A 26,306-nucleotide genomic window follows, 5' to 3' on the forward strand; every position below is an offset into this window, starting at 1 on the left:
TGGCTTGCCCCTCCCTAAGCTTGCGGTGCCGTGGCTACACTGTATTTTTAACACATTGGCTCGATTAGAGCTAGCTGGGATATCTATCACCAAACTGGGGATTGCCCTCCGGGATTAAAGGGCAGGCATACCTACAAACACCCTTTGCTGCTTTCCCAACATGTAACAGACACCTTAGAAATCAGATCTGAAGTTTGCTTAATGTGTTCAAACAAGCAGTGGTTCAGGGAAGGTGCGATAACAGACACCCATGCTGTTTGTTCATCCTGGGGATGTCCAAAAGGAGCGTCTCACATCACACTTTAAAATATTGCCTACAAAACCCAAGGGACTCGGTGGCCTTGGCACCCGAAACAACTGCCCACAACGTAGTGAAAGTATAAGCACGAGATAGCGATAAAACCTTTTGGCAAACCGACAGCGTTCGATGCTGCATCCTTAGACAAGTGATTATTTTAACCCAGAGCTCTGGAATAAAACCATTTTATGTTAATGCTTTAAGCAGCCCTTTTATTTGGTAAGCAAGTTAAATGGTAGAGTTATGACCATTCTAACACACTTGTAGGCATGTGGAGATATCAGGAGTTAGTCTAGTCTGTTCCCTGGCTCCATGGCATGAGTACATAGGGCTAAGCCTGAAGGACTCCAGGGCATGCCAGGTGTGACAGATGGCGGTAGCCTCGATCTTTAACATCGTCCTGTCTTTACAATCTTTATATCCTCGTTACGTTGCCTAGGGAAAAACAACAAAGAATGATTAAGCTGGGTCACAGGTATGCCATATGTTCTGGGGCCCAGGGTCTCCGAGGGGGGCCATGAGCAGATTTCAGGGGGTCTGCCAAGCACAGCTGGCATTTGACTCATTAGGGCCCTGGGCAGTAAGTCACAGCCACACATGCTTGCAGCCCAGTGCCCTGGGCCCTGCCACCCAGGGCTGCAGCTGAAGTCAAAGCAATTTAGCTTCACAGGGCCTAGGGCACCTGCCCTAACGCCAGCCCTGGCTTTTGTAGACAGAAATCCACACAGCTGGGCCATGGAGTTTTGACAGAATTTGGGGGTGGCGGCTCAGAAAGTAAAAGGTTGAGACCCCCTGTTCTGCGGCACAGCTCAAATGGAGCAGGTGCACCATGCCTCCAGTCTGAACAGAACCCCCTACATCCAAACCAGGGACTGAAATCTCGGCTGCCAACTCAAACCTCTTTGTACATAAAAGGAAAACACAAGGCGAGCTTGCACTCTACCGTTCCATTGCTTGTTATAGCACCCAGGTGGAACAATCGGCCTCATCCCCTCAGCACTTCTGCAGTGAGGTGAGGCAAAGAGCAGGGCTGTTAATCTCACCTGTAGTAACTGCAGAGCTCACACTTGTTCCGGTAAGTTCTCCCATCACTGCCACAGACAGGGCGATAATACGAAATACACATTGGCTTGAGGAGAAAATGAACACAAACAGGCTGGAAAGAAATCGAAAGGAAAATCCTGAGGTCCATATTTAATTGTTTAGGGTTGTTGGGGGTTAATTGTTAAGGGTTTCATAGGGAAATCCAGAGTGAATACAAATCAGAGGGTTCCGTCAACCCTGATACGTACCCACCCTAAGCCATTCCCAGTGAGCCCGGGAGAGAAGCATGGGGTGTAACTCAAGGCAGAATCTCAGTCCTGGTTGCTAGCTCACATTTTGTCCTGCACCCCTGCACTTGTATCCCCACACATTGCACATCCCCTGCCACTACAGCCTGCCCATCCTTGAGCTTGTACCTTGTGCTTCCACACTACCTGTACTGTGCCACTACAGCCTGACCACCCCCAAAACCAGTATCCTTCACCCCCACTGCTTACACTGTGCCAGTACAGTCTGCTCATCACACCTGTACTCCCACTCTAGCTGTACTTACACAAACTGCCTGTACCACGGCACTACAGCTTGGCTGCATCCCAACTCCTGCACCCTGCGTCTGAATGCCCGCACTGCCTGTACCATGCCACTACAGCCTGTCCAGGAGAGTGACAGATGGAAAAGTAACTTTTACGGTTAAACATTATTTGAAAATAAAACACGCCTATGACCAAAGGGAATTGTATACAGCTCTGGGGCAGCAGCAACATAGGTTGCAAAAAAAAAAAATGAGGGAGATTTTCAGAGGCCTCAATCACAGCAAGTCACCAGTCTCCCATTAGACTAACGGATATTTTGGAGCATGAGCTTTCGTGGGCAAAGACCTGCTTCATCAGATGCACGGCAGAATGTGTCTCATGCACCTGATGAAGCAGGTCTTTGCCCATGAAAGCTTATGCTCCAAAATATATGTTAGTCTACAAGGTGCCACAAGACTTCTTGTTGTTCTCGGAGATGCAGATGGACACGGCTACCTCTCTGATACAAGCTGCCATTGAAAGTCAAAGGCAGTTAGGTCCCTTAGGCCAGGTGCACACTCGGGGGCAATGTCGAGCTAAGGTACGCAACTCCAGCTATGTGAATAGCGTAGTTGAAGTGGATGTACCTTAGGTCAAGTTACTGTGGTGCCTCCACTGCAGGGGGCAGGAGGAAGAAACTCTGCCATTAACTTCCTTTATTCTCCTCATTCCAGACAAGTACCAGAGTCCACAAGAGCACGATCGACAGTTTAGTGTCTTCACTAGACCCATTAAATCAACCTCCGGGGAATCAATCCCCGTGGTGCTGACCTGCCAGGAAGTGTAGCCAAGGCCTAACTTGTAGCTGTGTTTTGGAGACTCTCCCCACTTATCCTTTCAGTGGAAGAGCGAAGCACAGCACTTAACAACAGGAGACAACGCCAACATTCCACCTAAAGGGATGGGTCAAGTGGAAGCGATTAAGATGGAAATGCTGAATGAGCAGATGTGGTCCTTGGTCTTCACCAGGGAGTTTAAGTCATCAGTAACTTTCTCTATGGTTAAGCACATATCAGTTGATGTTACATAGTCTTGTGCAGTGCTTTAAAAAAAAAACTAAAGAGAGAAGCCGGTACTCAGCTGGATCACTCCCCACTCTCCCCGCATCTGGGGTTCCCGTCGCTGGGGCTGCCAGTGGGGTGCTGCTGCAGGGCCAGTGGGGGCTCCAGTTTCTGGCTTGTGCTCTGAAAAATAACGCCAGTATGCTGTACCCATGCGTAGTGGTCCAGCAAAGCAGTGGTCTTAGGCATAGCTCAGCTCTTTGGTACAGAATGTTTCCTTTGCATTATGCCTCACCACCCCCATTCAGATCACTAAGGAAACTAAATAATCTCTCCACAGCCCCACCATGCTCAATGGTCATTTGTGTAACAATCAGACAAAAACTTTCCCTCTGGTGTCCCTTTATGGAATGGGGAGAGATGGAGGGACTATATTTTTCTTGCATACAAGGTGACAAAGAAACTGAATTTCCTAAAGTTTTGCCTCTGGACACCACTGACTTTTGTCCAGGCCAGACATTCGAAAAATGTCACTTCCACTTTCAAAGCAACTAGAGTTACAGCTGCATCAACAGAAAGGTGGAAGACAGTGACAGTGAATGTGTTTAAACATTCAAACCAATATCACCAGAATTTGCTCATATATATTGCACAATATTTCATACGTGTAACAGAGTAAACAAAGAAAGATCTTACATATTTTGGCAACTGTCCAGTTTTGTTTGGTTCTTCATAGCTTTCCGCGTCTTCCTCTGAAAGACAATTTGTTCTTATGAAAACAAGACTTAAGCTTAAAGGAGTGAGAATTGTATTCATCCTCAAACTGCAGGGAAATGTGCATAGAATTTGTCTATATTACCATGTGTTCCACATTTTCCATGTTTGTACAATTTTTTTTTAATGTGTGTGTGCCTTGCTTTAATTCAGACAGATGGATTTGGGAACAGAAGCTGTCTTTAATGATGGGCAAAGGGGCATGCAGAACTACATCAAACCATAAGACTCAGCATGAATGCTTCCTTCAGGCAGTTTCTGCCAGGGCTACCTGGATCACAGCTCTAGAGCCTGGAGGAGCGCCCAGGGCTGCATGCCAGACTCCCCCCACCATCAGAAACCAGGCAAGGAGCAAGCAAAGCCATAATTGCCTATCCTTGCCCATACACTGGCTGATGGAGCAAACTAGTTACGGGGGAGAGGGTGATGGAATATGCTGCAGAGTCACAACCCCCCCCACGCACACACAAACAGGAGCATTGTCAGGTACAGGCTTGTGCGCTCCCTGCAGCAGTGCACCCCCAGATCACACCAAACACTGTGAGTTGCTTGCAAACAGCAAAATCCTTCTGGGGCAAAATCCTGGCCCCATTCAAGAAAATGGGAGATTTACCTTAGACTTCAGTGAGGCCAGCATCTTACACTACATAGTTATACAGTAGCAAGCACAGTAAAGGCTCCCTTTTAACAAATAATAAGCGGCAAGAGAGGATAAAAAATGTGTAATAAAATTTCAAGCACTGCTAATGCACCCCTTGGAGATAGGTCACCAATAAATGAAAGAATATTGGGTCTAATCCTGCACTTTGCAGCCAACAGGACTTTTGGCCAAGGAAAGATTGAAGAGGGTAGGTATTAGCCCCTTGTCTCTCAGGACTTGATCCTTCAGATATAGTACTTAAGAGTTACCCCATGGCAATCAAGTAAATAAGAGAGTCCTCAGCTCCTTTGAAATATCAGGTCACTTTTGTTTAGGATCAGGTGCTCACCTGGGGATATGGATAGTTAACTCCAATACCCAGGTCTGAGAATTTTGGTCCAGTGTCTCTAACCCAATGAAAAATCTCTCTCCCCCCGCCCTGCAATACAGTGAAATAAGAACACACATGTAAAGAGACTTACCTGCAAAAGCAGAAAACCAAACAATGAACAACACAATGAGGTGAGCTTTAAAATTCATCTTGCTTTTGGCATACTCCCCACACCAGCAGATCAAAAGCTTGGCTCTGATATTGTTTCTGGGCAGCAGGTAACAGTAATTCTTTTCGTAAGGAAGTGTCTCTCTATTATATGGGCCAGGAAGTACCAGGATGGTTTATTCTTGGTACTTAACTCTTTCACTTCTCCCTGACTCTTCAGAAACTCCACCTCCTACTTCCTTCCACTCTCTGCTCAGCTCTCCTAACTATTTTTCCACTGTCCTGCCTTGCAGGGAGCCCGCTAATCAATTTCCCTGTCCCCTAATAAATTCCATCTCTGGCCACGTGTCTGAACATTTCCCAGTGGACTGGACTGTTCTGGACTTCTGAAAACTGGGCTCTAGGCACCTATGTGTATCTACTTATATACATGGAGCTTCTGTCTAGGGCAGTGGTGGGCTGCATTTTGGTCCGCAGCCCGTACACAGTTCATCAGGGTGCTGTGTATGGCCAATGAGACATTGTATTTACCATTGCCCACAGGCAGACTTGCCAGATTCCACTGTTTTTCAACTGCCAAGTTTTTTTTCCCCTGTCAATATTACTGAGTGACATGCATGGAAAGCAAGGGTACACGATGTGAGGTACATTGCTGCTTGTGAGAGCTGTGTCCACCTTCTGCAGCCAATCAAAGTGCTATGGTTCAATCAGCACACCCGGCACATTCTAGGTACACAAGAGCAGTTAGCAAAACTACCCTATCTGGAGACAGCATCTTCATTATGACAATCTGGTGGCCTGCAGAGATGAAGAAGGGCCACTCATCTGTGTGGAGGTGGTGTGGGGGTGCAATCAGGATGAAGGAGTATGTGGGGGGTAAAGCATGTGCAGGTTGTACAGTTGTGGGGGTACGGAAAGGCTGTAGTGCAGGGTACAGGCAGCGCTGGTTGTAGGGGTGCGGGGGCACAGACAGGCTGTAGTGCAGGGTACAGGCAGCGCTGGTTGTAGGGGTGCCAGGGCACAGACAGGCTGTAGTGTGGGGTACAGGCAGCGCTGGTTGTGCGGGTGCAGGGGCACAGACAGGCTGTAGTGCGGGGTACAGGCAGCGCTGGTTGTGCGGGTGCAGGGGCACAGACAGGCTGTGCTGCGGGGTACAGGCAGCGCTGGTTGTGCGGGTGCAGAGGCACAGACAGGCTGTAGTGCGGTGTTGTACAGGCAGCGCTGGTTGTGCGGGGGCACAGACAGGCTGTAGCGCGGTGTTGTATAGGCAGCGCTGGTTGTGCGGGTGTGGGGGCACAGACAGGCTGTAGTGCGGGGTACAGGCAGCGCTGGTTGGGCGGGTGCGGGGGCACAGACAGGCTGTAGTGCGGTGTTGTACAGGCAGCGCTGGTTGTGCGGGGGCACAGACAGGCTGTAGCGCGGTGTTGTACAGGCAGCGCTGGTTGTGCGGGTGTGGGGGCACAGACAGGCTGTAGTGCGGGGTACAGGCAGCGCTGGTTGTAGGGGTGCAGGGGCACAGACAGGCTGTAGTGCGGGGTACAGGCAGCGCTGGTTGGGCGGGTGCGGGGGCACAGACAGGCTGTAGTGAGGGGTACAGGCAGCGCTGGTTGTGCGGGTGCGGGGGCACAGACAGGCTGTAGTGCGGGGTACAGGCAGCGCTGGTTGTGCGGGTGCGGGTGCAGGGGCACAGACAGGCTGTAGTGCGGGGTACAGGCAGTGCTGGTTGTGCGGGTGCGGGGGCACAGACAGGCTGTAGTGCGGGGTACAGGCAGCGCTGGTTGTGCGGGGGCACAGACAGGCTGTAGTGCGGTGTTGTACAGGCAGCGCTGGTTGTGCGGGGTACAGACAGGCTGTAGTGCGGGGTACAGGCAGCGCTGGTTGTGCGGGTGTGGGGGCACAGACAGGCTGTAGTGCGGTGTTGCACAGGCAGCGCTGGTTGTGCGGGGTACAGGCAGGCTGTAGTGCGGGGTCCAGGCAGCGCTGGTTGTGCGGGTGTGGGGGCACAGACAGGCTGTAGTGCGGGGTACAGGCAGCGCTGTTTGTGCCGGGGCACAGACAGGCTGTAGTGCAGGGTACAGGCAGTGCTGGTTGTGCGGGTGCCGGGGCACAGACAGGCTGCACTGCGGGGTACAGGCAGCGCTGGTTGTAGGGATGCGGGGCACAGACAGGCTGTAGTGCGGGGTACAGGCAGCGCTGGTTGTGCGGGGGCACAGACAGGCTGTAGTGCGGGGTCCAGGCAGCGCTGGTTGTGCGGGTGCGGGGGCACAGACAGTCTGTAGTGCGGTGTTGTACAGGCAGCGCTGGTTGTGCAGGTGCGGGGGCACAGACAGGCTGTAGTGCGGGGTCCAGGCAGCGCTGGTTGTGCGGGTGCGGGGGCACAGACAGGCTGTAGTGCGGTGTTGTACAGGCAGCGCTGGTGGTGCGGGGGCACAGACAGGCTGTAGTGCGGTGTTGTACAGGCAGCGCTGGTGGTGCGGGTGCGGGGGCACAGACAGGCTGTAGTGCGGGGTCCAGGCAGCGCTGGTTGTGCGGGTGCGGGGGCACAGACAGGCTGTAGTGCGGTGTTGTACAGGCAGCGCTGGTGGTGCGGGTGCGGGGGCACAGACAGGCTGTAGTGCGGTGTTGTACAGGCAGCGCTGGTGGTGCGGGTGCGGGGGCACAGACAGGCTGTAGTGCGGTGTTGTACAGGCAGCGCTGGTGGTGCGGGTGCGGGGGCACAGACAGGCTGTAGTGCGGGGTCCAGGCAGCGCTGGTTGTGCAGGTGCGGGGGCACAGACAGTCTGTAGTGCGGTGTTGTACAGGCAGCGCTGGTTGTGCAGGTGCGGGGGCACAGACAGGCTGTAGTGCGGGGTCCAGGCAGCGCTGGTTGTGCGGGTGCGGGGGCACAGACAGGCTGTAGTGCGGTGTTGTACAGGCAGCGCTGGTGGTGCGGGGGCACAGACAGGCTGTAGTGCGGTGTTGTACAGGCAGCGCTGGTGGTGCGGGGGCACAGACAGGCTGTAGTGCGGTGTTGTACAGGCAGCGCTGGTGGTGCGGGTGCGGGGGCACAGACAGGCTGTAGTGCGGGGTCCAGGCAGCGCTGGTTGTGCGGGTGCGGGGGCACAGACAGGCTGTAGTGCGGTGTTGTACAGGCAGCGCTGGTGGTGCGGGTGCGGGGGCACAGACAGGCTGTAGTGCGGTGTTGTACAGGCAGCGCTGGTGGTGCGGGTGCGGGGGCACAGACAGGCTGTAGTGCGGTGTTGTACAGGCAGCGCTGGTGGTGCGGGTGCGGGGGCACAGACAGGCTGTAGTGCGGGGTACAGGCAGCGCTGGTGGTGCGGGTGCGGGGGCCAGACAGGCTGTAGTGCGGTGTTGTACAGGCAGCGCTGGTTGTGCGGGTGCGGGTGCACAGACAGGCTGTAGTGCGGGGTACAGGCAGCGCTGGTGGTGCGGGTGCGGGGGCCAGACAGGCTGTAGTGCGGTGTTGTACAGGCAGCGCTGGTTGTGTGGGTGCGGGTGCGGGTGCACAGACAGGCTGTAGTGCGGGGTACAGGCAGCGCTGGTTGTGCAGGTGCGGGGGCCAGACAGGCTGTAGTGCGGTGTTGTACAGGCAGCGCTGGTTGTGCGGGTGCGGGTGCACAGACAGGCTGTAGTGCGGGGTACAGGCAGCGCTGGTGGTGCGGGTGCGGGTGCACAGACAGGCTGTAGTGCGGGGTACAAGCAGCGCTGGTGGTGCGGGTGCGGGGGCACAGACAGGCTGTAGTGCGGGGTACAGGCAGCGCTGGTGGTGCGGGTGCGGGGGCACAGACAGGCTGTAGTGCGGGGTACAGGCAGCGCTGGTGGTGCGGGTGCGGGTGCGGGGGCACAGACAGGCTGTAGTGCGGTGTTGTACAGGCAGCGCTGGTTGTGCGGGTGCGGGGGCACAGACAGGCTGTAGTGCGGGGTACAGGCAGCGCTGGTGGTGCGGGTGCGGGGGCACAGACAGGCTGTAGTGCGGGGTACAGGCAGCGCTGGTTGTGCGGGTGCGGGTGCGGGTGCGGGGGCACAGACAGGCTGTAGTGCGGGGTACAGGCAGCGCTGGTTGTGCGGGTGCGGGGGCACAGACAGGCTGTAGTGCGGGGTACAGGCAGCGCTGGTGGTGCGGGTGCGGGTGCGGGGGCACAGACAGGCTGTAGTGCGGTGTTGTACAGGCAGCGCTGGTTGTGCGGGTGCGGGGGCACAGACAGGCTGTAGTGCGGGGTACAGGCAGCGCTGGTGGTGCGGGTGCGGGGGCACAGACAGGCTGTAGTGCGGGGTACAGGCAGCGCTGGTTGTGCGGGTGCGGGTGCGGGTGCGGGGGCACAGACAGGCTGTAGTGCGGGGTACAGGCAGCGCTGGTTGTGCGGGTGCGGGTGCAGGGGCACAGACAGGCTGTAGTGCGGGGTACAGGCAGCGCTGGTTGTGCGGGTGCGGGGGCACAGACAGGCTGTAGTGCGGGGTACAGGCAGCGCTGGTTGTGCGGGTGCGGGGGCACAGACAGGCTGTAGTGCGGTGTTGTACAGGCAGCGCTGGTGGTGCGGGTGCGGGGGCACAGACAGGCTGTAGTGCGGGGTACAGGCAGCGCTGGTGGCGCGGGTGCGGGGGCACAGACAGGCTGTAGTGCGGTGTTGTACAGACGTGGCGATGTGGGCAGACCGTGAAGCGGGACGCAGGCGGCGGAGGGAGCCCAGGTACAGTGCGTGGTGGGCCGTTGGGTCAGAGGGACCCGCCCGCCCGGCAGGCAGGACTCCAGACCCGGGCCGCTGGCGGCTGCCTGCCGGGCGTGTGGGAAGCCGCCGCCAGGACGCGCCAAGCGCGGGCTCGCGCGAGGAGACCGCCTCACCTCGGCCCAGGTGAGGTGCCTGCAGCGCATGCGCAGACAGGAAAGCACACTGCCCCCCCCCCGCCCGCTTGGATCGCACGTCGCGACCCCGCGCGAAGCCCCGCTCCCTCTGAGCCTTTTCACCTCCGTCGGCTTCCATAGCCGCGGTAAAAAGCTGGGCGGGGCTTAGCTGCTGGTCATAGGCAGCCGCCGATTCCAGTACCGCTCCGCTCTCCGCCAGCCAGCGCGCGCCACCATGCTGGGCCTGCGAGCCCTGCTCCTGCGGGGCGCGCGCGGGGCCGGGGCCTGCCGCCAGGTAACGGCCGGGCCGGGGCGGGGCCAGCCTGAGAGAGCGCGGAGGAGGGTTGGGCGTTGTCGAGGGGAGGGGCCAGCTCGGGACAGCGCGGAGAGGGGCGGGGCGTTGTCGAGGGGAGGGGCGGGGCCGGCTTTGGACAGCGAGGAGAGGGGCGGGGCGTTTCTGGCGCTGGGTGGAGGTAGGTCTGGACGCAGACGGGAGGGGCCTGTCAGCAGGGGGAGGGGCGGAGGGTGGCCGTACGGGGGCGTGGAGGGACTGTGGAGTTGTCCGTGCTGTCGCCACGGGTGACTGGGAGCCGTGGGGCTGTTGCTGGGTGCAGGCCCTAACCAGGTGTCACTGACCTGCTCCTTAGTGACCTGTGCAACCCACCCGGTGCCACAGCTGCAGAGCCCCCCCTTTGCCTGTGAACGCACAGGGAGGGTTACCCTCTCCCTGCTCGCGCTCCCTGCGGCAGCTTGCAGCTGCCAGGTGCACTTTCAGGGTTTCATTGCTGACTGAGTCCCTAAATAGAAACTTGGTCTCTCGAATAATCTCCCAGTTCTAAGATATGCAAAAGCAAGCTCGGGTTCAGACACCGAGGGCGATAGTGACCCCCACACTGTGGGTTTTACATGTTCACATTACAGATACTTCAGTTGCTCCTCTGCCCATCCATCCTGCTAACATATCTCATGGAGCTGGAGCAGATTTCAAGAGGTCACCAAGTCCACTTCCCTGCAACTCACAGTAGGACCTGTGGCAGGGTTTTTCTTTTTTTGTCCTGCCCCAGATTCTTGAAAGGCCCCCCCTCAAGGACCAAGCTCACAACGCTGGGTTTACAAAGTCAATGCTCTAATCACTGACCTATCCCAACATGGTGGCAAACATTTACATCTTGAAAAGTCACTGTCTGAAGGTTCCCCGCTCATTCAGACTTGCACAGAGTAGGTTCTGACTTTTGTCATTCATGGTGCTCCCAAAATAGTATTGGAATGGACACACAATGTTCCCTCTAATATTTTCCATCCATGTACAGATTTTTGTCCATCCATGTACAGAATAAATTTTGTTATGGGCCCTCATGCAAGCATGAATGTGCACCACCAGGAAAAGCATAAAACTAGCTGTGGTGCTCTGCTGTCAGCTGGGTGCTACTGGAATCTCATCTGACAGGGAACACTGCTTGATACATTATTGTAAGGAGAGAGTGCAACACCAGGTTGTAGCAATGCTGCTGCTGCTTCTACAGACATTGTTCTTAAATTAGAAACGCTGAACTACTGTCCTGTGCACAGAGAAGCTGATCCAGGACTGTGCTGTACTTACTGGTGCTTTTTAGGGCTTCGCTACCTTGCAGAATATAATGGCATGTGAGGAAGACTAAACATTTGAATTGGATGACACGATACCAACCAGGACTTAGAGGTCAGTTAAAGCCACAGCGAATTGTGGTCCACATAATGTCAACTACAGTAGACCCTTGACTTACACAGGGGTTGCATTCTCATGATCCCTAGGTAAATAAAATTTCTCATGCAACTCTGGGAAGCCCTGATCAGTTTCCTGGATCCAGGGAGTGCAGGGGAGCCTGGGACCAGGCTTCAGCCTGGCTCCCAGCTTCCCTTCCCTTGCAGAGCTGGGAAACTGGTGAGGGTAGTTGCCCTCCTCAGTTTCGCTGCTCCTGTCAGTGGCGGCAGCTGAGAGCCTGGCTCTTGGCTGCAGCCACTGACAGGAGCATCTGCCACCCCTGACAGTAGTGGGCAAACTTCTCTTATGAGGGGCGGCACCAAAGTGGGCTGCTGCCTCTGACAGGAGCTGGGAAACTGACCAGCACTGTTTCCCTGGCACTCACAGTCTTGTTAAGCTATGTGCAGCTTGAGTGTGCGTAGCATGGGGATCTACTGTACCTGACTATTCACAATCATCTTTCAAACAAACTTTGTTATGTAGATGAAACCTTGGTGTCGTCCAAGGGGAAATGAAGCAACAATCATTGTTTCTTAGGGACCAAGTCAGCTATATAGACTTCAATGCTTGAAATACGTTTGAGAACAGTTTCTGAACATGCACTCGTAGAAGTTATAAAGTATAGAAACTGACCTTGATGCTGATTCACTGTTTGCCTGTATGATTCTCCAAATCTTTTTGTCATTTTGAAGCTGGAGATCGAGTGGATAAATTGCGCAATTGTGGTTATGCAGATCTAAAATTTGCATGACAACCTTCTTGCACTAAGAAACTATGAACCCGAAAGGAAGCCAGAGATTTCTCTATAAAGGCTAACATGAGGATGCCCCAAACTTTATTTAAATGGATATCTGTGCCATTTGTAATGCACGTTAAGGTATTTGCATAACAGGTTCCTGTGAAGGTAGTACTTCAGAAAGTTTTTCATCACCTTTAACTTGTGGAACTCTTTGCTGGGGATGTTGTGAAGGCTGAGACTATAACTGAGTTTGAAGAAGAGAAGTTAATGGAGGATAGGTTAATCAATGGCTATTAGACAAGATGCTCCTGTGCTGGGTGTCCCTAAGCCTCTGACTGTCAGAAGCTGGGACTAGATGACAAGGGACGGATCACTTGACGAATGTCCTGTTCTCTTCATTCCCTCTAAAGCGTCTGGCACCCACCCAGTTAGAAGACAAGCTAGATGGACCATTGGTCTGAGCTAGTATGACCATTCTTTTGTTGGGTAGATAGGTGACTGCATTGGGGATGTTAAAACAGTCGACTGATTAAATGCTAGTGCTTAACCAGTTAACCATTTTGACGTAGGGCCTACTGGCTGGACTGCTGCACAGTCTGCTGCAGATGTGGGGACCCACCAAGGCCGTGGAGTCCCTCTGTGGTTGTGAGGTCCTGCCACCGGCCCGTGTGGCCTTGGTGTCCCGCCGCCCAATCTACTGACTTGTCTGCGGTGTGGGGTCCTGGGGTCCTGATGCCTGGCCTGTGGGCCTCTTCACAACCAGGATTACTTCAGTGCTGCTGGCCACCACAGTAGTTCACTGGCAAGGGCTGATTAACTGGTAAGCATACTGGTGAGCCTCATGCTTGCTGGTATGCTTACCAGTTAACTGTCTAGCATCCCAAGATGGCTCCATGGGCTGAGGGTGCAGGAAGCTCTCAGATACTCTCAATACATTATATATTGCTTTGGGAGCAACAACAGCCTGGGTTCAGGTTCTTCCCATTTAGTCATTATTTTGACTTGCTGCCATTGCCTTCCTGAGGAATGAAGGGAAACGCCAATTTTTTAACAATTAATATCTCAGCACAAGCTAATCAGAATTTCATGTGACAAAAAAAATAGTCCTTCAGTGGCCTGAGGGCTGTCCCTTGCTAAGTATTAATGGCCTACTGCAAACAGTGGAAATGGGAGAGCTGCTCCAAAGATGGCAGGAATCCTTTACAATGGAAAGTATTAGGCAGGCTAAATTATAGGCGTTGCTGCCAGTTTCTGTTGAGAAAGGAGATGCACTGAAATATAGAATGAAGACGCAAATTATTTTATGACCCCAGTAATAACTTTAGCTTTTTTTTTTATCATTCTCCATTCAGGTCTGTGCATCTTTTGCTACAGGGCCCAGGCAAAATAATGGCACATTTTATGAAATTCGTACCTATGATGTTAAGCCATCAAAGATGAAGGAGTTTGTGGACATGTTCAATAAACACATGCACCTTCGTGCAGCTCATTCAGAGATGATTGGAATCTGGACAGTAGAGTTTGGTGGCATGAATAAAGCTATCCATATTTGGAAGTTTGGTATGCGCATCGTCACTTCATATTGCTTTTGTGTGTCGTGTGCATTAGACAGATGAAACAGAATTTTTCTCTTGGACTCCTATGCTGTCTACACGGTATCCCAAAATAGTTACTCTTTGTCTGTGACACTTGCCCGTTATTTCAAAATATGTTTTCAGAATGACTGGTGTGCTGTTTTGGCATCCCTGTAGTCCTCATTGCAGGAAAAGGACTAGCACTTTTTTTTTTAAACATTTAACAGCGCCAAATGCCGAAATAGCCTATTTCAAACTACACTTGAAATAAGCTACACAATTTGCAGAGTGCAAATTGCATAGTTTGTTTTGAATTTAGGCTGTCATGTAGATGTAGTTTTATAGATTTTACCAAAAACATATGGGCCGTGTCTACAAGAAACTTTGAAATGGCCATGCTAATGGCCAAATTGAAGAATACTAATAAGCCACTGAAATGAATAGTCATCGCCTCATTAGCATGGCGCCATGGCATTCATTTCAGCTCCTCGTTAGTATTCTTCGATTTGGCCATTAGCATGGCCATTTTGAAGTTTTTTGTAAGTGTAGACGTAGCCATGATGAGAAAAAAAACCTCCTACACTGACTACAGAAAACAGTAGAACCTTGGATTTTTGAATAGCTCAAATGAAGGTTGTTCATAACTCTGAACAAATTATTGATTATTTTTTTCAAAAGTTTACTACTTACTGAAGATTGGCTTAGTACAGATCTGAAACTGTATTATGCAAAACAGGAATGCTGCTTTTAAACATCTTAATTTAAATAAAGCACAAAAAGTTTCCTTACCTTTTTTTAAACTTTCCTTTTAGTTTTTGTAGTTCATGTTTTACAAAGTACTGTGTTGTACTGCCCTTTTTTTTCAAATTATTTTTGGTCTCTGCTGTTGCCTGATTGCACATTTCCACTTCTAAATGAGGTATGTGATTCTCCAGTCAGTTTTTAACTCTGAGGTTCTGCTGTACTTGCAAGATTCAAGTGAAGCATTCTTGACATCTCTATCCTAGACAGTCTTATAGGATAGAGTCAAATGTAGATTTCTCTAAAATATCCAGTGGAGAAATTGCAATTGAGCCTCCTCATTGCAGTATCCATTCAGACATAGGGCCACATCCTTTGCTATTGAAGTCAGTGAGCACTTTAAAAATTTATTTCAGTGCAAGCAGGACTAGGCCTTTCTGGTTAAAGTGTGTGTATGTTTAGTTGTTCTGTGCTGGCCTGTCCAATATTTTAGACACTCCTCTCTCCTTCCTTGCTCAGATAGTGTTTAATCAGTTTTCTTGTGTGCTCAGGGCCACTTTCATACTGGAAGACCAAATAAAGCTCCCATCCTGACAAAAGAGCAATGTGGATGGACCCTTGCACCCACACACAGCCACAATGAACTCACTGCACTTTTGTGCAGACCTAACTGCCTATCTTCAGGTGTTGTAGTAGGCATTATTTCTACTCTGGGGCAACAGTATTGATTCTTTGTTTTAAACTTCCCCAGTCTGTTGTTTGAGATCACCCCTCTACCTTGTTAGAGCATTTATGTTCTAAGCAGCTATATAGAGCAGTGTGTCTCAGCCTTTTTTACGAAGTACCCCTTTAAAAAAATTAAAAGCACCCCCAGTCTTCTCTTGCATACCCCTAAGGCTATGTGTGACCATTGGTTGAGAAACATTCTCCTAAAGTAATCTGAAGGCTTGAAACAAGTGCCATTAAACCTTTCCAGATTATTGTACCCTTTTCAGGAGTCAGATTTGCTCTGCATACCACCAAATTACACATACCGCTAGTTGAGATTCACTGGTATAGAATATCCTTCACCTGCTCTTCACTGTCTGATTGATCCAGCATCTGTAGATCAAAATATTTTGAATTAAGACTTAGTGATGATGAATATACAACTATAATCTTTTTTTAATTTCTCCATATTTCTTGTGTTTGCTCAACTGCTTCTCTTCTTATTTGGATTATTACTTAAATTCATTTTTGAAGGGAAAGCTACTGAGAATCTAATTTGTTTTATTAGGGAAAATTGACATGAAGCTTGTGTTTTGTTTTGTTTTCCTTGCTTGACTTGTTCCTTAACCATGCTCCAGTGCAGCTGTGCATCATTCTGTCTTTTTCTGCTGCAAACAGCTTTCTTTTTATCTTTTTTTGTTAAAGATAATTTGCTTAGTTGTGTCCAGTATTTATATGAAGATACTGGTATTTCTCATTACTCTGCATTTGTGTGGCTGTCTTTCTTAAATTATTGAAATTTTGTGTGTGTACCTATCCGTGAACCTTTTTATACTTAAGTTGTTCAAGGTAACATAAGTAGGAGCTAGGACTGTTACTGAGCCCTTAAGAGTGGCAAATTCAATCAAGTAACAGAGAGAAAGCCGTGCTAGTCTATATACTATCAAAATAAAAAAGTAGTCCAGTAGCACTTTCAAGGATGAGCTTTCATGGGACAGACGCACCTCTTCAGACCATAGCCATACCAGAACAGACTCAACATTTAAGGCACAGAGAACCAAAAATAGTAATCAAGGTTGAAAAATATTATCAAGATGAGCAAATCAGAGGGTAGAGGGGCAGAAGGGGACACATGAACATTTGTTTTGAACCAGGATGGGAATTTTCTAGGTCATTATAGGGGCTCTTATGCATACGTAGCTTAATCTAATTCGACACCCCCACCCCGCCCCTCTACTCTCAGATTTGTTCACCTTGATAATATTTTTCAGATTTCTCAACCTTGATTACTATTTTTGGGTTCTCTGTGCCTTAAATATTGAGTCTGTTCTGGTATGGCTGTGGTCTGAAGAAGTGGGTCTGTCCCACAAAAACTCATCACCTAAGAAATTATTTTGTTAGTCTTTAAAGTGCTACTAGACTGGTTTTATGTTTTGAAATTTAATCAAGACATTATAATTGCTTTTTGTTTGTTTGAAAAGCCATCTGAAAGATTTAGGTTTTTAATAATGTTTCTTGTAGTAAAAAAAAAAAGCCTACGTAATGTTACATGAGAGAAAATTAATAAAAACTTTTCTCATATGAGCAAAAATTCAATCTAAAATTAGGAAACTAAAGGAAGTCTTTTTAAAGAATAGGCTAAATAACTGCTTACTTTCTTATCTCATTTTTCTGTCCCTCCTTGTTTTGTACCAACAGCCAAATATCTAGAAAGTGTATACAAGAAAAACTTAGTGCCACCTTCTAGATAACACAAATGATTGCGACTATCTTCTTTTATTTAAAAAAAACCCTATTTATACGTATGTGAATTTTGCTTGGAAAATCAGTTTGTTCTGAAAATTGTTAAATAAACTCTGAGGACAAAAATGGTGTTCCTGAAGAAAATGAAACCCTTCTTGGGATTCTGGAATTTAACTTTTGCATCGCTTATCTGTCGTTTTGTAGCAAATAGATTTGACCTGAATGCAGTGTGAGAAAGAGGGAAAGGGAACCTGACAGAACAGAATATAGAATTTTAACCTTTTCACCTTTTCTGCAGATAACTTTGCCCATAGAGCAGAAGTCCGGAGAGCAGTAGCCAATGATAAAGAATGGCAAGAAAAATTCATTTCGCCAGTTCTTCCCTTCTTGACTAAACAAAACAATGAAATTGTTTACTTGGTACCATGGTGTGAGATTGGGAAGCCTCCAAAGGAAGGGGGTGAGTTTTGTCTTTCTTTGTATTGATGACAGCTATCCATGCAGATTGACTAATAAGAACTTGCTTAATGTTTTAACCAAATGTTGTGTTGTGCTTTTACAGCCATACGTAAGTTAAGGTAGGCCACGGCCTAGAAAGCGTCTGGGTGAGAGAGAGTTGGTAGCTGAGGCTCCATGCAGTATGGGTGGGAGTGAATTGGATGTTGAACAGCTAGGATGAGCAATCTGTTCCCCCTACAGCAAAGTATGAAATACACTGAGGAAAGGCAAGTTATGAAAAGAGTATGGGACTGCAGTTTCTAGAGCTCTTAAAAGGCAACCTAATGTCCCTGCTCACTTGCAGAGTTTCTGTTTTACAGTATAAATGGAGATAGGCTTGCCTCAGTTGTTAGTGTGATTTCATCCACAGTCGGATTAGCAGATGCCATTCAGATTTCACAGATCCCTGTCACTTTTCTTGCTCGTTTTACTGACTGTGTTTGTTTTTTTTCCAGTTTTGTCACAATCGTGATTTTAAAAACCCGATAAATATGCATCATTCGTGCAGAATTCATTGTTTTTATAAGTTATGATGACTACAGATATTTTCCTGTCCATATCTTCTCTAATCTTGCTTGCCAGTTTTAACAGCTCATCCATCCATCAAGCCAGCCAAACCTCATATTGTTTTTTACATGGGATTGTTCTAAACTAGCCTAGATTTAATCTGGGGTATTTGTTTGTGTGTGAAGAATCTTTGTTCTACATTAGTGAGTTTTAGGTTCTGGGTCTTTTATTTAGGTTTACTTAGCCAGGGTTTATCTACCTCTTAACTCCCAGTTCAAAGTAAATAAGTAACTAGTGATAATTCAAAAATGGCAATTTGTTGCCTTCCCCTTATCATCTATAGTACGGAGCTAAAATTTATACGCTCCCCATTGTTGGAGAATTAACATGGAAGATCTATTGCCTGGTGGTAATTGTCTTGATTTATGTTCAACTTTTTATTTGTCATCTCACTTACATTGCTGTCAATGTGGCGTAATTCCTGAATGCCAGTATTAAAAGTGGCATGTCTTGGAGCAAGCCTGGAGACTTGTCTGTAAACCTTGCCCTTCCTGTAGTTCCTCTTCAAACAGGAAAGACCCTTGAGGGAGAGAGCTCATAAGTTTGTCCCAAGTGTCTGATCAGTGATTCAAAAACAATTAGAAGTCCCATGGCGCCTTGGAGACTCACAGATATTTTGGAGCATAAGCTTTCATGGGCGAAGCCCTGCTTCATCAGATGCATGAAAGCTTATGCTCCAAAACAGCTGTTAGTCTATGAGGCACCACGGGACCTCTTGTTGTTTCTGAAGATAGTAATGCAACTACCACTCTGATACTGATCAGTGAGTGTCGCCTCTTACTGTGATGGATGCTGGCAAGATTCATATAGTGCTTATGATGTCATAAATTGACCACAAAAGACACAGGCTACGTCTACACTAGCCAGAAACTTCAAAATGGCCATTCAAATGGCCATTTCGAAGTTTACTAATGAAGGGCTGAAATACATATTCAGCACCTCATTAGCATGCGGGTGGCCGCGGCACTTCGAAGTAGGCGGGGTCCTTTCGAAAAGGAGCCGTGTCTGGATGAGCCGTGCGGCAGCGAGCCGCATCAATTTCGAAGTGCCGCAGCCGCCCGCATGCTAATGAGGCGCTGAATATGTATTTCAGCCCTTCATTAGTGAACTTCGAAATGGCGATTTGCGTGGCCATTTCGAAGTTTCTGGCTAGTGTAGACACGGCCACTGTCAGTTCCCGAAGAATTAGTCAGGTGTAGGCTAGTTAACATTGTTCGTCTTTCTGTAACCACAGCAGATTTTGTTATTTATAGCCATCTGAACACTGCCCTGTTCAGTAGATTGCATTTGTAGAGCCTCGAGGAAAGAGGTTGGTGGTCACTTGAAATGGCTGAACTTCTCTTTATCTTTGAAATGGTTCCATCTGTACAAGGTCATTCATTGTTTCCATTTCTGTGACCCAAATTCTGTATTCCTATGTGACACAGTAAACCTTGGGACTATTTGGAGCAACGGTTTGGTCAACTAACCCCAAAGAGGCAGAAGCTATTGTTTTAACAGAATCACAGTAAACGTGAGGATAGCTTGTGAGATTTTAGTACCTTTCGGAGACTCAGCTGATTAATTTGACATTTTGTGGTGTGTACATATGTTTTCTTTTTCCATCAGGGGTGTATGAGATGGTTACGTTTCAGATGAAGCCCGGTGGGCCGGCCCTGTGGGGCCAGTCCTTCAGAGCTGCAATCAATGCTCATCTCAATACAGGCTACACAAAGCTGATCGGTGTTTTCCACACCGAATATGGATTACTTAACAGAGGTACAAAACTTGTCAGTTTCCAGTACGGTCATGGGCACAGAGGGGCAAAGGTGTAAATCAAGAGAGTGTTGAGATTCCTGTTTAAAGTAATTACAGCTTCAGAGACTATATTTTATATCCTGTGCCTCTTGCAGGGCTTTAGCTAATCCAAAACAGTTGTTTCGTATCATTTCTGCCAACATAACTTCACTTGCTCACACTCAGCACCCATGATGCTGGCACTGGGGTGCTTGTCTCACTGTAAGGACAGCAGGAACCAGTGCTAGTGTGAGCCCGGTGTAGAACTGAACCTTGGTATATACAGAGCATGCCAGTAAGCGTGCCCTGAAATCCTTGAAAAGATTTAAATTCACAGATAAGAAGTCTGTCTCATGCTTGCTTATGGATTACTTCCCCCTCTCAAATACAGCCAAATTATTCCTCCTCGCCAGGGAAAAGGATCCGCATCTTGGCACTAGATATCTGATATCACTGCAAGTACGTGTCTGGGCACGAATGCGCCAAGATAGAATCCTACTAGAATCATGGATGCTGCATGTGAACATACACAACTGTCTACCTGCGTGCATCTACTTTTACTTTTGCCCATGAATCCTGTAAACTGTCTCTCTGAATTCAGGTTGACGTGGGGTCTAGAGACAGTTTGCTGAAACTAGAGCTGTGGCTTAAAGGGGTTAGAAAATGCCGTGTTAGATATCACCATAAGAAAAGCTCTGCAGAAGGAGTGTCTTGTAATCAACTTCTTTGATGAATTGTTGCTTCTGCATGGAGGACTTCAGAACACAGCAAAGGGCCCGGAGGATATTTTATGCTGTAATTTAGCTGTGGGCTCACTCTTCAGTTGGCTTTGCTCTTGTTTTCAAAGTTCATGTGCTTTGGTGGAACGAGAACCCTGACAGCCGGGCAGCAGGGAGGCACTACGCGCATGAGGACGCCAGGGTGGTCGCAGCCGGTAAGCAGGAAGGCTGTGTCTTTTCTTCATGCCAACTGAAAATTCAGAATGGAGTTCATTGAACGATGCTCTCTTGTGGTAATGCATTGTGTGTGTTTCATTTCAGTGCGGGAGAGTGTTAGATTCCTGGAGTCCCAGCAAAATATGCTCCTGATTCCTATGGCTTGTTCACCATTGAAATAGTTTTCTACCAACTGATGTACTGGCAGACAACACATAACTTTCTTACAGCATTTTTATCCTGCACTGCTGCGTGCATCTCTCGCAATACCAATATGATCTAGTGAAATAGCCTTCAGTTTGCAGTATGTGGATAAAATCTGACCCCACATGCTTAATCTTAGGCCTAGTCCTCTGCACTTCATGCCACAGTGAGAATTCAAGGCCTGCCCCTCATGCTGTGAACTCTGCAAAGGCTTCAGATTAGCCATGAACTTCTCAACTTCTCTCCACTTGAAGATGCGTCCATGCAGAAGTATTTTGTAACTGGTACACAAAGTCAGAAGGCCCTTTCCAAAGCTCACAGCTGTGCCTGCGCAAGGATGATCAGAGAGTTGTTGTCTGCATCATGTACTTTGCTACGTCCTGAGAAGGTTGTGTTCCCGGTTACTGTATGTTGCCCAAAGAAGCAGGAATCCTAACCCAGGTTTCGCATGCTGACAGTACATCCCACAGTGTGTCTGCTTGGACTTATTATTACTAATACAATTGCAATGAGGTTGGAATTAGCTATGAGAAATATTGCAGTAAAATTGGATAAGAGGTGATATCAGGAATTCATCTTAAATATCAGGAGAAACTTTTTTTCATTTGAACTACTGTATTGCACTTCACTTAAATTCTTTCTAATATGGATCCAGACCTCACTATTCAATTACGTCTGAACAGTAAGTGGCATGGTTCACATCTCCATACAAATATTTGTTTGTTGTGCTGAAACTGATTATCAATGCGCTGATTAATTCTCAGAGATTCTTTGTGGATTGTCTGTCAGAGTAACTGGTCTGCCAACTATTTGTGCTACACTTTGGAGAAAGCTTTGTCAGACTGTAAAGTTGAAATCTGAATAAAGGAATTGATTAACGCTCTGCATCTTATATGCAGCCATATTACTTGCCTAAAGCTCATCCTGGTCTTTCAACCAAGAGGTTACAGTACCTCTATATAAACAGCATCCTGAAGGCTCTACATGTTGGTATCCGCGGCTTGCAGAGCTGTAACCTTGCTCCTTAACTTGCTGGAAGGAGTCACTGAGTGTGTAGCACGTTGCCCTCAGCTCTCATCTGTCTGAGAATAAAAACAAAATCCTATGGTTACAAAGCATTTCCCCCAGCACTACTGTCAAGGTGTTAATTAGTGACTTCAGACAACCAATACCTAAATTTGTGTATAAAGCCTTACAACCAAAGCCTGGTTTTAAAATCAAAGTGAGGGGAGAATCATTGTCTTATGTCACATCCCTCAGGCAACTATGCAGTGTCGACTGGCCCTGATTGACGTGGCCAATTATAATAGTCCCCTTGCCGTATCCTGCAACACAGAAGGCATCTGCACTATCCTCAAGATGATAGGTCCAAAGTTAGACCCAGTAGAGAGTGACTTCATCAGAGATCAGTTCCTCCTCTGTTAAAATCAAGCCCTGGATTAGGTTGTGAAACTTGAATCCGATACATTGGGTTGCTTGTATTAATTTTGAACAGCTCTGACCTAAGTTTTAATAACCATGAGTTAGGTGGCACAGGACACCAAGATGTATCTGGTATGGTACTGGATGGCAGATGTAAAGCTTATATTAATATTGCTTTCATTAAAGGAGGATTAAACCAATTTAGTTCATGGTTTAAAATGTGTAATAGAGTTTTTCACTTCGTGTGTGGGCGCTCACATCACAAACCAAACATAGACAAGAGCACAGATTAATAGCACTGCTCCAACCAACCAGTAAATGCATCACAGCAACGTTTTGTAGATGAACGGTGCTGTTATAGCTTTATTTTTGACTTAATACAAGGCAATTAAAATGCCTAATACTTCACAAACAGATATTAGCAAATACAAATATATATATTTTAATGAAAATGTCCACTGAAGGATTTAACTTAACAGTTTTGTTGTGAAATCTCTCTAGATTTTGCAAAGTTAATAGATATTCCAGTGCAAAAATAGATCCCATTACAGATAGCATAAAGTGCTTGGAATGAAGGACCAACTGTACTTTTGTGTGGGGGCTCAGAGGGAATCCATCAGGAAGGGGAGGAAAAGCACTTTATCATGGAGAAAAATAATGTGTCTAGTCCTTACTGAACTACAAATAAACTACAAAAAAGGGATGCAACAATTTAATAGCATACAGTAAGTGGTAACTGTTTCAAACACATAAATGCCCTAAATGCAGTTCCATTGTCAGAGTGGTAACACATGTGGCACTTGGATATGTTTACCTGACATCTAACTACAAGGGCCGAAGAAAAAGTCATTTGAAATCATTTCAGGGAGTGAGAGAGCACTCTGTGAGAACTGCGTGGCACAGGTTGGATTCGACATAGATTAAAAAAGCAATTAAGTCGCAGTTCTCCAGGGACCGAAGGGTTGTGAAATATTCCTTTTACCTTCAACTTTTGCTGTAACGTCTCTTTTTTTATTATAGAAGGCAGCCAGTGTGCTAGGGATCTTCAAGGCTTTCTTCTTTGGCAGGGTCAGGAGAAATGAGCACATCGTGCGTACACATTCTGTCGGCTGCAAGTGAAATCATACATCCAAGGAAAAAAATCCACCGTCTCGGGGCAAGGAGGGGAGTTTAAAATCAACCTCCTTGCTATGGGTTCAAACTTGCACATCCCACATTCTTCTTCCACTGAGAGTTCTGTGCATCGAAGAGTTCCGTCTACAGCTTTCATATTTCTGTTGCGATTATCAGTTAGTGCCACCGTGGAGGTTTATGGAGGTATTAGTAGTCAGTGTGTTTATCGACTGAACAATCATATCCTAGCCTTGATCCTACAGCCCTGGGCATCATATGTTTACAGCTGTGGGACTGAGCATAATATTTATAACAGCCTCTGTTCCTAGAGATATAATGTACATTTTTAGTCTATATTAATCTCTCTGGGAGAATGCTGTAGGGACATCTGAGTTCTGATAAATACAATACAGATTTACAAGTGAGATGCTAACCCCTTCTGTCTTTTCCCTGCTATGGCAACATTCTGCAGATTAAACTATGAATCCAGGACGTAAAAGGCACTTCTGTGGCACTGTAGGTTACTTTGTTTTATCCCAATGCAGGAATATGGAGAGGACTGGGAGATTATGTAAAGGGTTATGTGTTGCATTTAATACAATACCAAAATGTTTCAATGCTACAAACGATGCCTGGAAGTACAAAAATAATCATCACATTGCTTCATGCTGCTAAAATGAGAATTTCCATTCATGGCACTTTCCAAATAAATTAGCATTTACTGAAAAAAACTTCAGTGCATTTACCGAAAAAAATCAAGTTACGGTGGGGGAGCATCAAGAGGCAACAAATAACTTACAGAGGCACAGGTTCAGCAAGGGATGTTAATTCCAACTAGTCCTATTGAAGTCACTGGGGCTGCTCATGTGGTTAGAGTTAAGCCTGTGATAAAGCGTCTCTTGCTGATGCCTGGTGTAAGTGATGGAACACAGCTGAGGAGCCTGAGGGACACAGTGCCAGTTGCGCCCATGGCGAGCTGGACAAGAGAGTATTTCAGTGATTCTCACCATAATAAACTTTTTTGCTTGTCAAATACTGAAATTTAGCTTACTGAGTGCTGTCACTGCGGTGTTGGGACTTAGGTGCCCAATTGTTCAAGAGGAACGTGAACAAAATGGTTTCCCACATGAGCAAACATATATTCTGCAGTTAGGGCTCACCTAATAATTGAAAGTACATCACATTAATCCAACCAGAGCTCAATTTTCATGTAGGAGAGTTTCAGGCAAACTGTTGTAACTGGAGCTAGGGATAGAGAGGTACCTGGTAGAACACACAATCTAGAATGAGCACAGACCATGATACATGCCTATGACAAAGTTATCACTGAAAACGGAGCAAGGCAATGCAGGCATAATGTAATAAACTACACTGTGGCTACAGATCTCATCGAAGCATTTCAAACCCCTAATTATGCTGTCCGCTTAAGGACATAGAAATAATATGGTTGAAGAAAAATCTACATCTCTTCAGATTTAAGTGCCAAAGCCAGAAATGACACCGCCTTTGAGCAAAGCAATAATGAACTTCAGATGCTGGTTACCTTTCTGTTGCGAAACAGGAATTCAAGGAAGAGACACAACATAGCAAAATGACTTGTCTTGCTGTTTTATAATTTACTCTTGGTGTTAGCAGCATATACAGCCAGTGAGTTGGCTGCTCTGGTCCAATCACTGCTTGTGCTTCTCATCCACTGCCCTCTGCTAGTGTAGCGTTCCACGGGGCACTACTGTGGGACATCACAGGGAGCAGGAAGATACTGAACTACACAATGGCTGGCTAATGAGGGAGCAGGTGATTGGTCACAATGCTAGTGGGACTGTCCCATGCAATTGCAAGGTTCACATTATGCACACCGCCACCACTGTAGCAGGTGATGAGACAGATTATCAAATGTGTGTGCCATTGACAAGCACTGTGCTTCGTGGCATAAGGTTACCAGCAGTTGACCTCCACCTGTCTAAAAAGACCTTTACAGAGTAGCTGGTCAGGTGGGTTTTTTCACCCCACAGAGTAAGGCCACAACACTGCCTTTTGGTAACTGGTTGGCACTGACTGTTTCGGTGCATTCATTGCCGGCAATGGATGTAGCACCAGGGAAATCCCACTCCCGCTATGAAAAACAATTAAAAGAGCACGAACGTGCACACCTTTAACATAGCAATAAATAATCACTGGCCACGATTCTTCAATGAACGATTGTTGCAACCCTAGGAAAACTATGCTGTGTCGGAACGAAATACAGTGTGGTTGAAAGCCCACAGGATCTCATGGGTTCCGGACTACAGTTTCACAGAGTTACACTGTAAGGAACTAGATTCAAGTCATTCACTTGAGAACAGTACAACAAGGCAACGACTCTGAGAGGCACTGCCTCTGTAAGGGAATTTTGTTTTCATTGCATTGAATTGCATTGCATTGAATGGTTATCAGTAGAGCGTCCAGTTTACGTCTTGCCCTCTGTATCCTCTAGCTTTCCCCAGTGGGACTGTCCTGCTCCATGCAAAGGAAGGTAGGCTGGTTTGTCCTCTGGCTCAACAGGAGCCACGTCCTTGGCTAGGGTAGCTCACACACAACTTTCTTTCACCTTCTCATCTTGCAGAAAGGAAGTGAGGACTGCAATGTCCACAACAGTCTGGTTTTTGTGCAATGACATGTCCTTTGTGTGGTCATCGTCACTTTGGTCCTTGGCAAAGTTTACGAATACCTACAAGAGGAAAGGGTCAAATCTTGAGCCATGTTTCCTCGAATTTGTTTTCCAGCCATGTGCAGAATGAATTAGGTGATGCATGCTGAGGCATGTACAGATGTGCAGCACCAGTAAAAGCACATGCTACCAGTTGTGGGCACTCTAATAATCAGCTGGATGTACCCAAA

General features: G+C 47.7%; 2 protein-coding genes and 1 long non-coding RNA gene across 5 annotated transcripts in view; 1 reads left to right on the forward strand and 2 right to left on the reverse strand.

Moving 5' to 3' along the window:
* Positions 1-482: 482 nt before the first annotated feature.
* LOC142013349 (uncharacterized) lies at positions 483-9,930 on the reverse strand. The gene is made up of 4 exons (XR_012645611.1): positions 9,792-9,930; positions 3,612-3,667; positions 1,342-1,454; positions 483-733 (listed from the first exon to the last, which is right to left on the reverse strand). It is a non-coding gene; the product is annotated as an uncharacterized LOC142013349 (long non-coding RNA).
* Positions 9,828-21,181, forward strand: NIPSNAP3A (nipsnap homolog 3A). Of its 2 annotated transcripts, XM_074994610.1 has the most exons (7): positions 9,840-9,963; positions 10,590-10,706; positions 13,501-13,708; positions 17,213-17,374; positions 19,588-19,737; positions 20,603-20,689; positions 20,796-21,181. In XM_074994610.1, exons 1-7 carry the CDS (start codon positions 9,904-9,906, stop codon positions 20,870-20,872), a joined length of 861 nt encoding a protein of 286 aa, XP_074850711.1. In that variant the 5' UTR covers positions 9,840-9,903; the 3' UTR covers positions 20,873-21,181. The 2 variants fall into 2 exon arrangements, with proteins under 2 accessions (XP_074850712.1, XP_074850711.1); XM_074994611.1 differs by lacking the exon at positions 10,590-10,706 and having other exon boundaries at positions 9,828-9,963.
* Positions 21,182-21,914: 733 nt separating this feature from the next.
* Positions 21,915-26,306, reverse strand: part of ABCA1 (ATP binding cassette subfamily A member 1) — a 140,703-nt gene continuing 136,311 nt past the window's right edge. For both annotated transcript variants that reach the window (XM_074994608.1, XM_074994609.1), the window contains one exon: positions 21,915-26,136. In XM_074994608.1, the coding sequence (XP_074850709.1) occupies positions 25,996-26,136 (141 nt within the window). In that variant the 3' untranslated portion in view covers positions 21,915-25,995. The remainder of the gene's footprint in view (positions 26,137-26,306) is intronic.

The sequence above is a fragment of the Carettochelys insculpta genome, chromosome 5 (assembly GCF_033958435.1).
Source record: "Carettochelys insculpta isolate YL-2023 chromosome 5, ASM3395843v1, whole genome shotgun sequence".
NCBI lineage: Eukaryota > Metazoa > Chordata > Testudines > Carettochelyidae > Carettochelys > Carettochelys insculpta.

What these genes read in the sequence shown, in the direction of transcription:
- NIPSNAP3A (XM_074994610.1), top strand. Translation starts at nt 9,904, where the DNA reads ATGCTGGGCCTGCGAGCCCTGCTCCTGCGGGGCGCGCGCGGGGCCGGG. An exon ending in ATATGGATTACTTAACAGAG is followed by an intron (nt 19,738 to 20,602) that starts GTACAAAACTTG and finishes TTGTTTTCAAAG; the next exon opens with TTCATGTGCTTTGGTGGAAC. An exon ending in CGCCAGGGTGGTCGCAGCCG is followed by an intron (nt 20,690 to 20,795) that starts GTAAGCAGGAAG and finishes GTTTCATTTCAG; the next exon opens with TGCGGGAGAGTGTTAGATTC.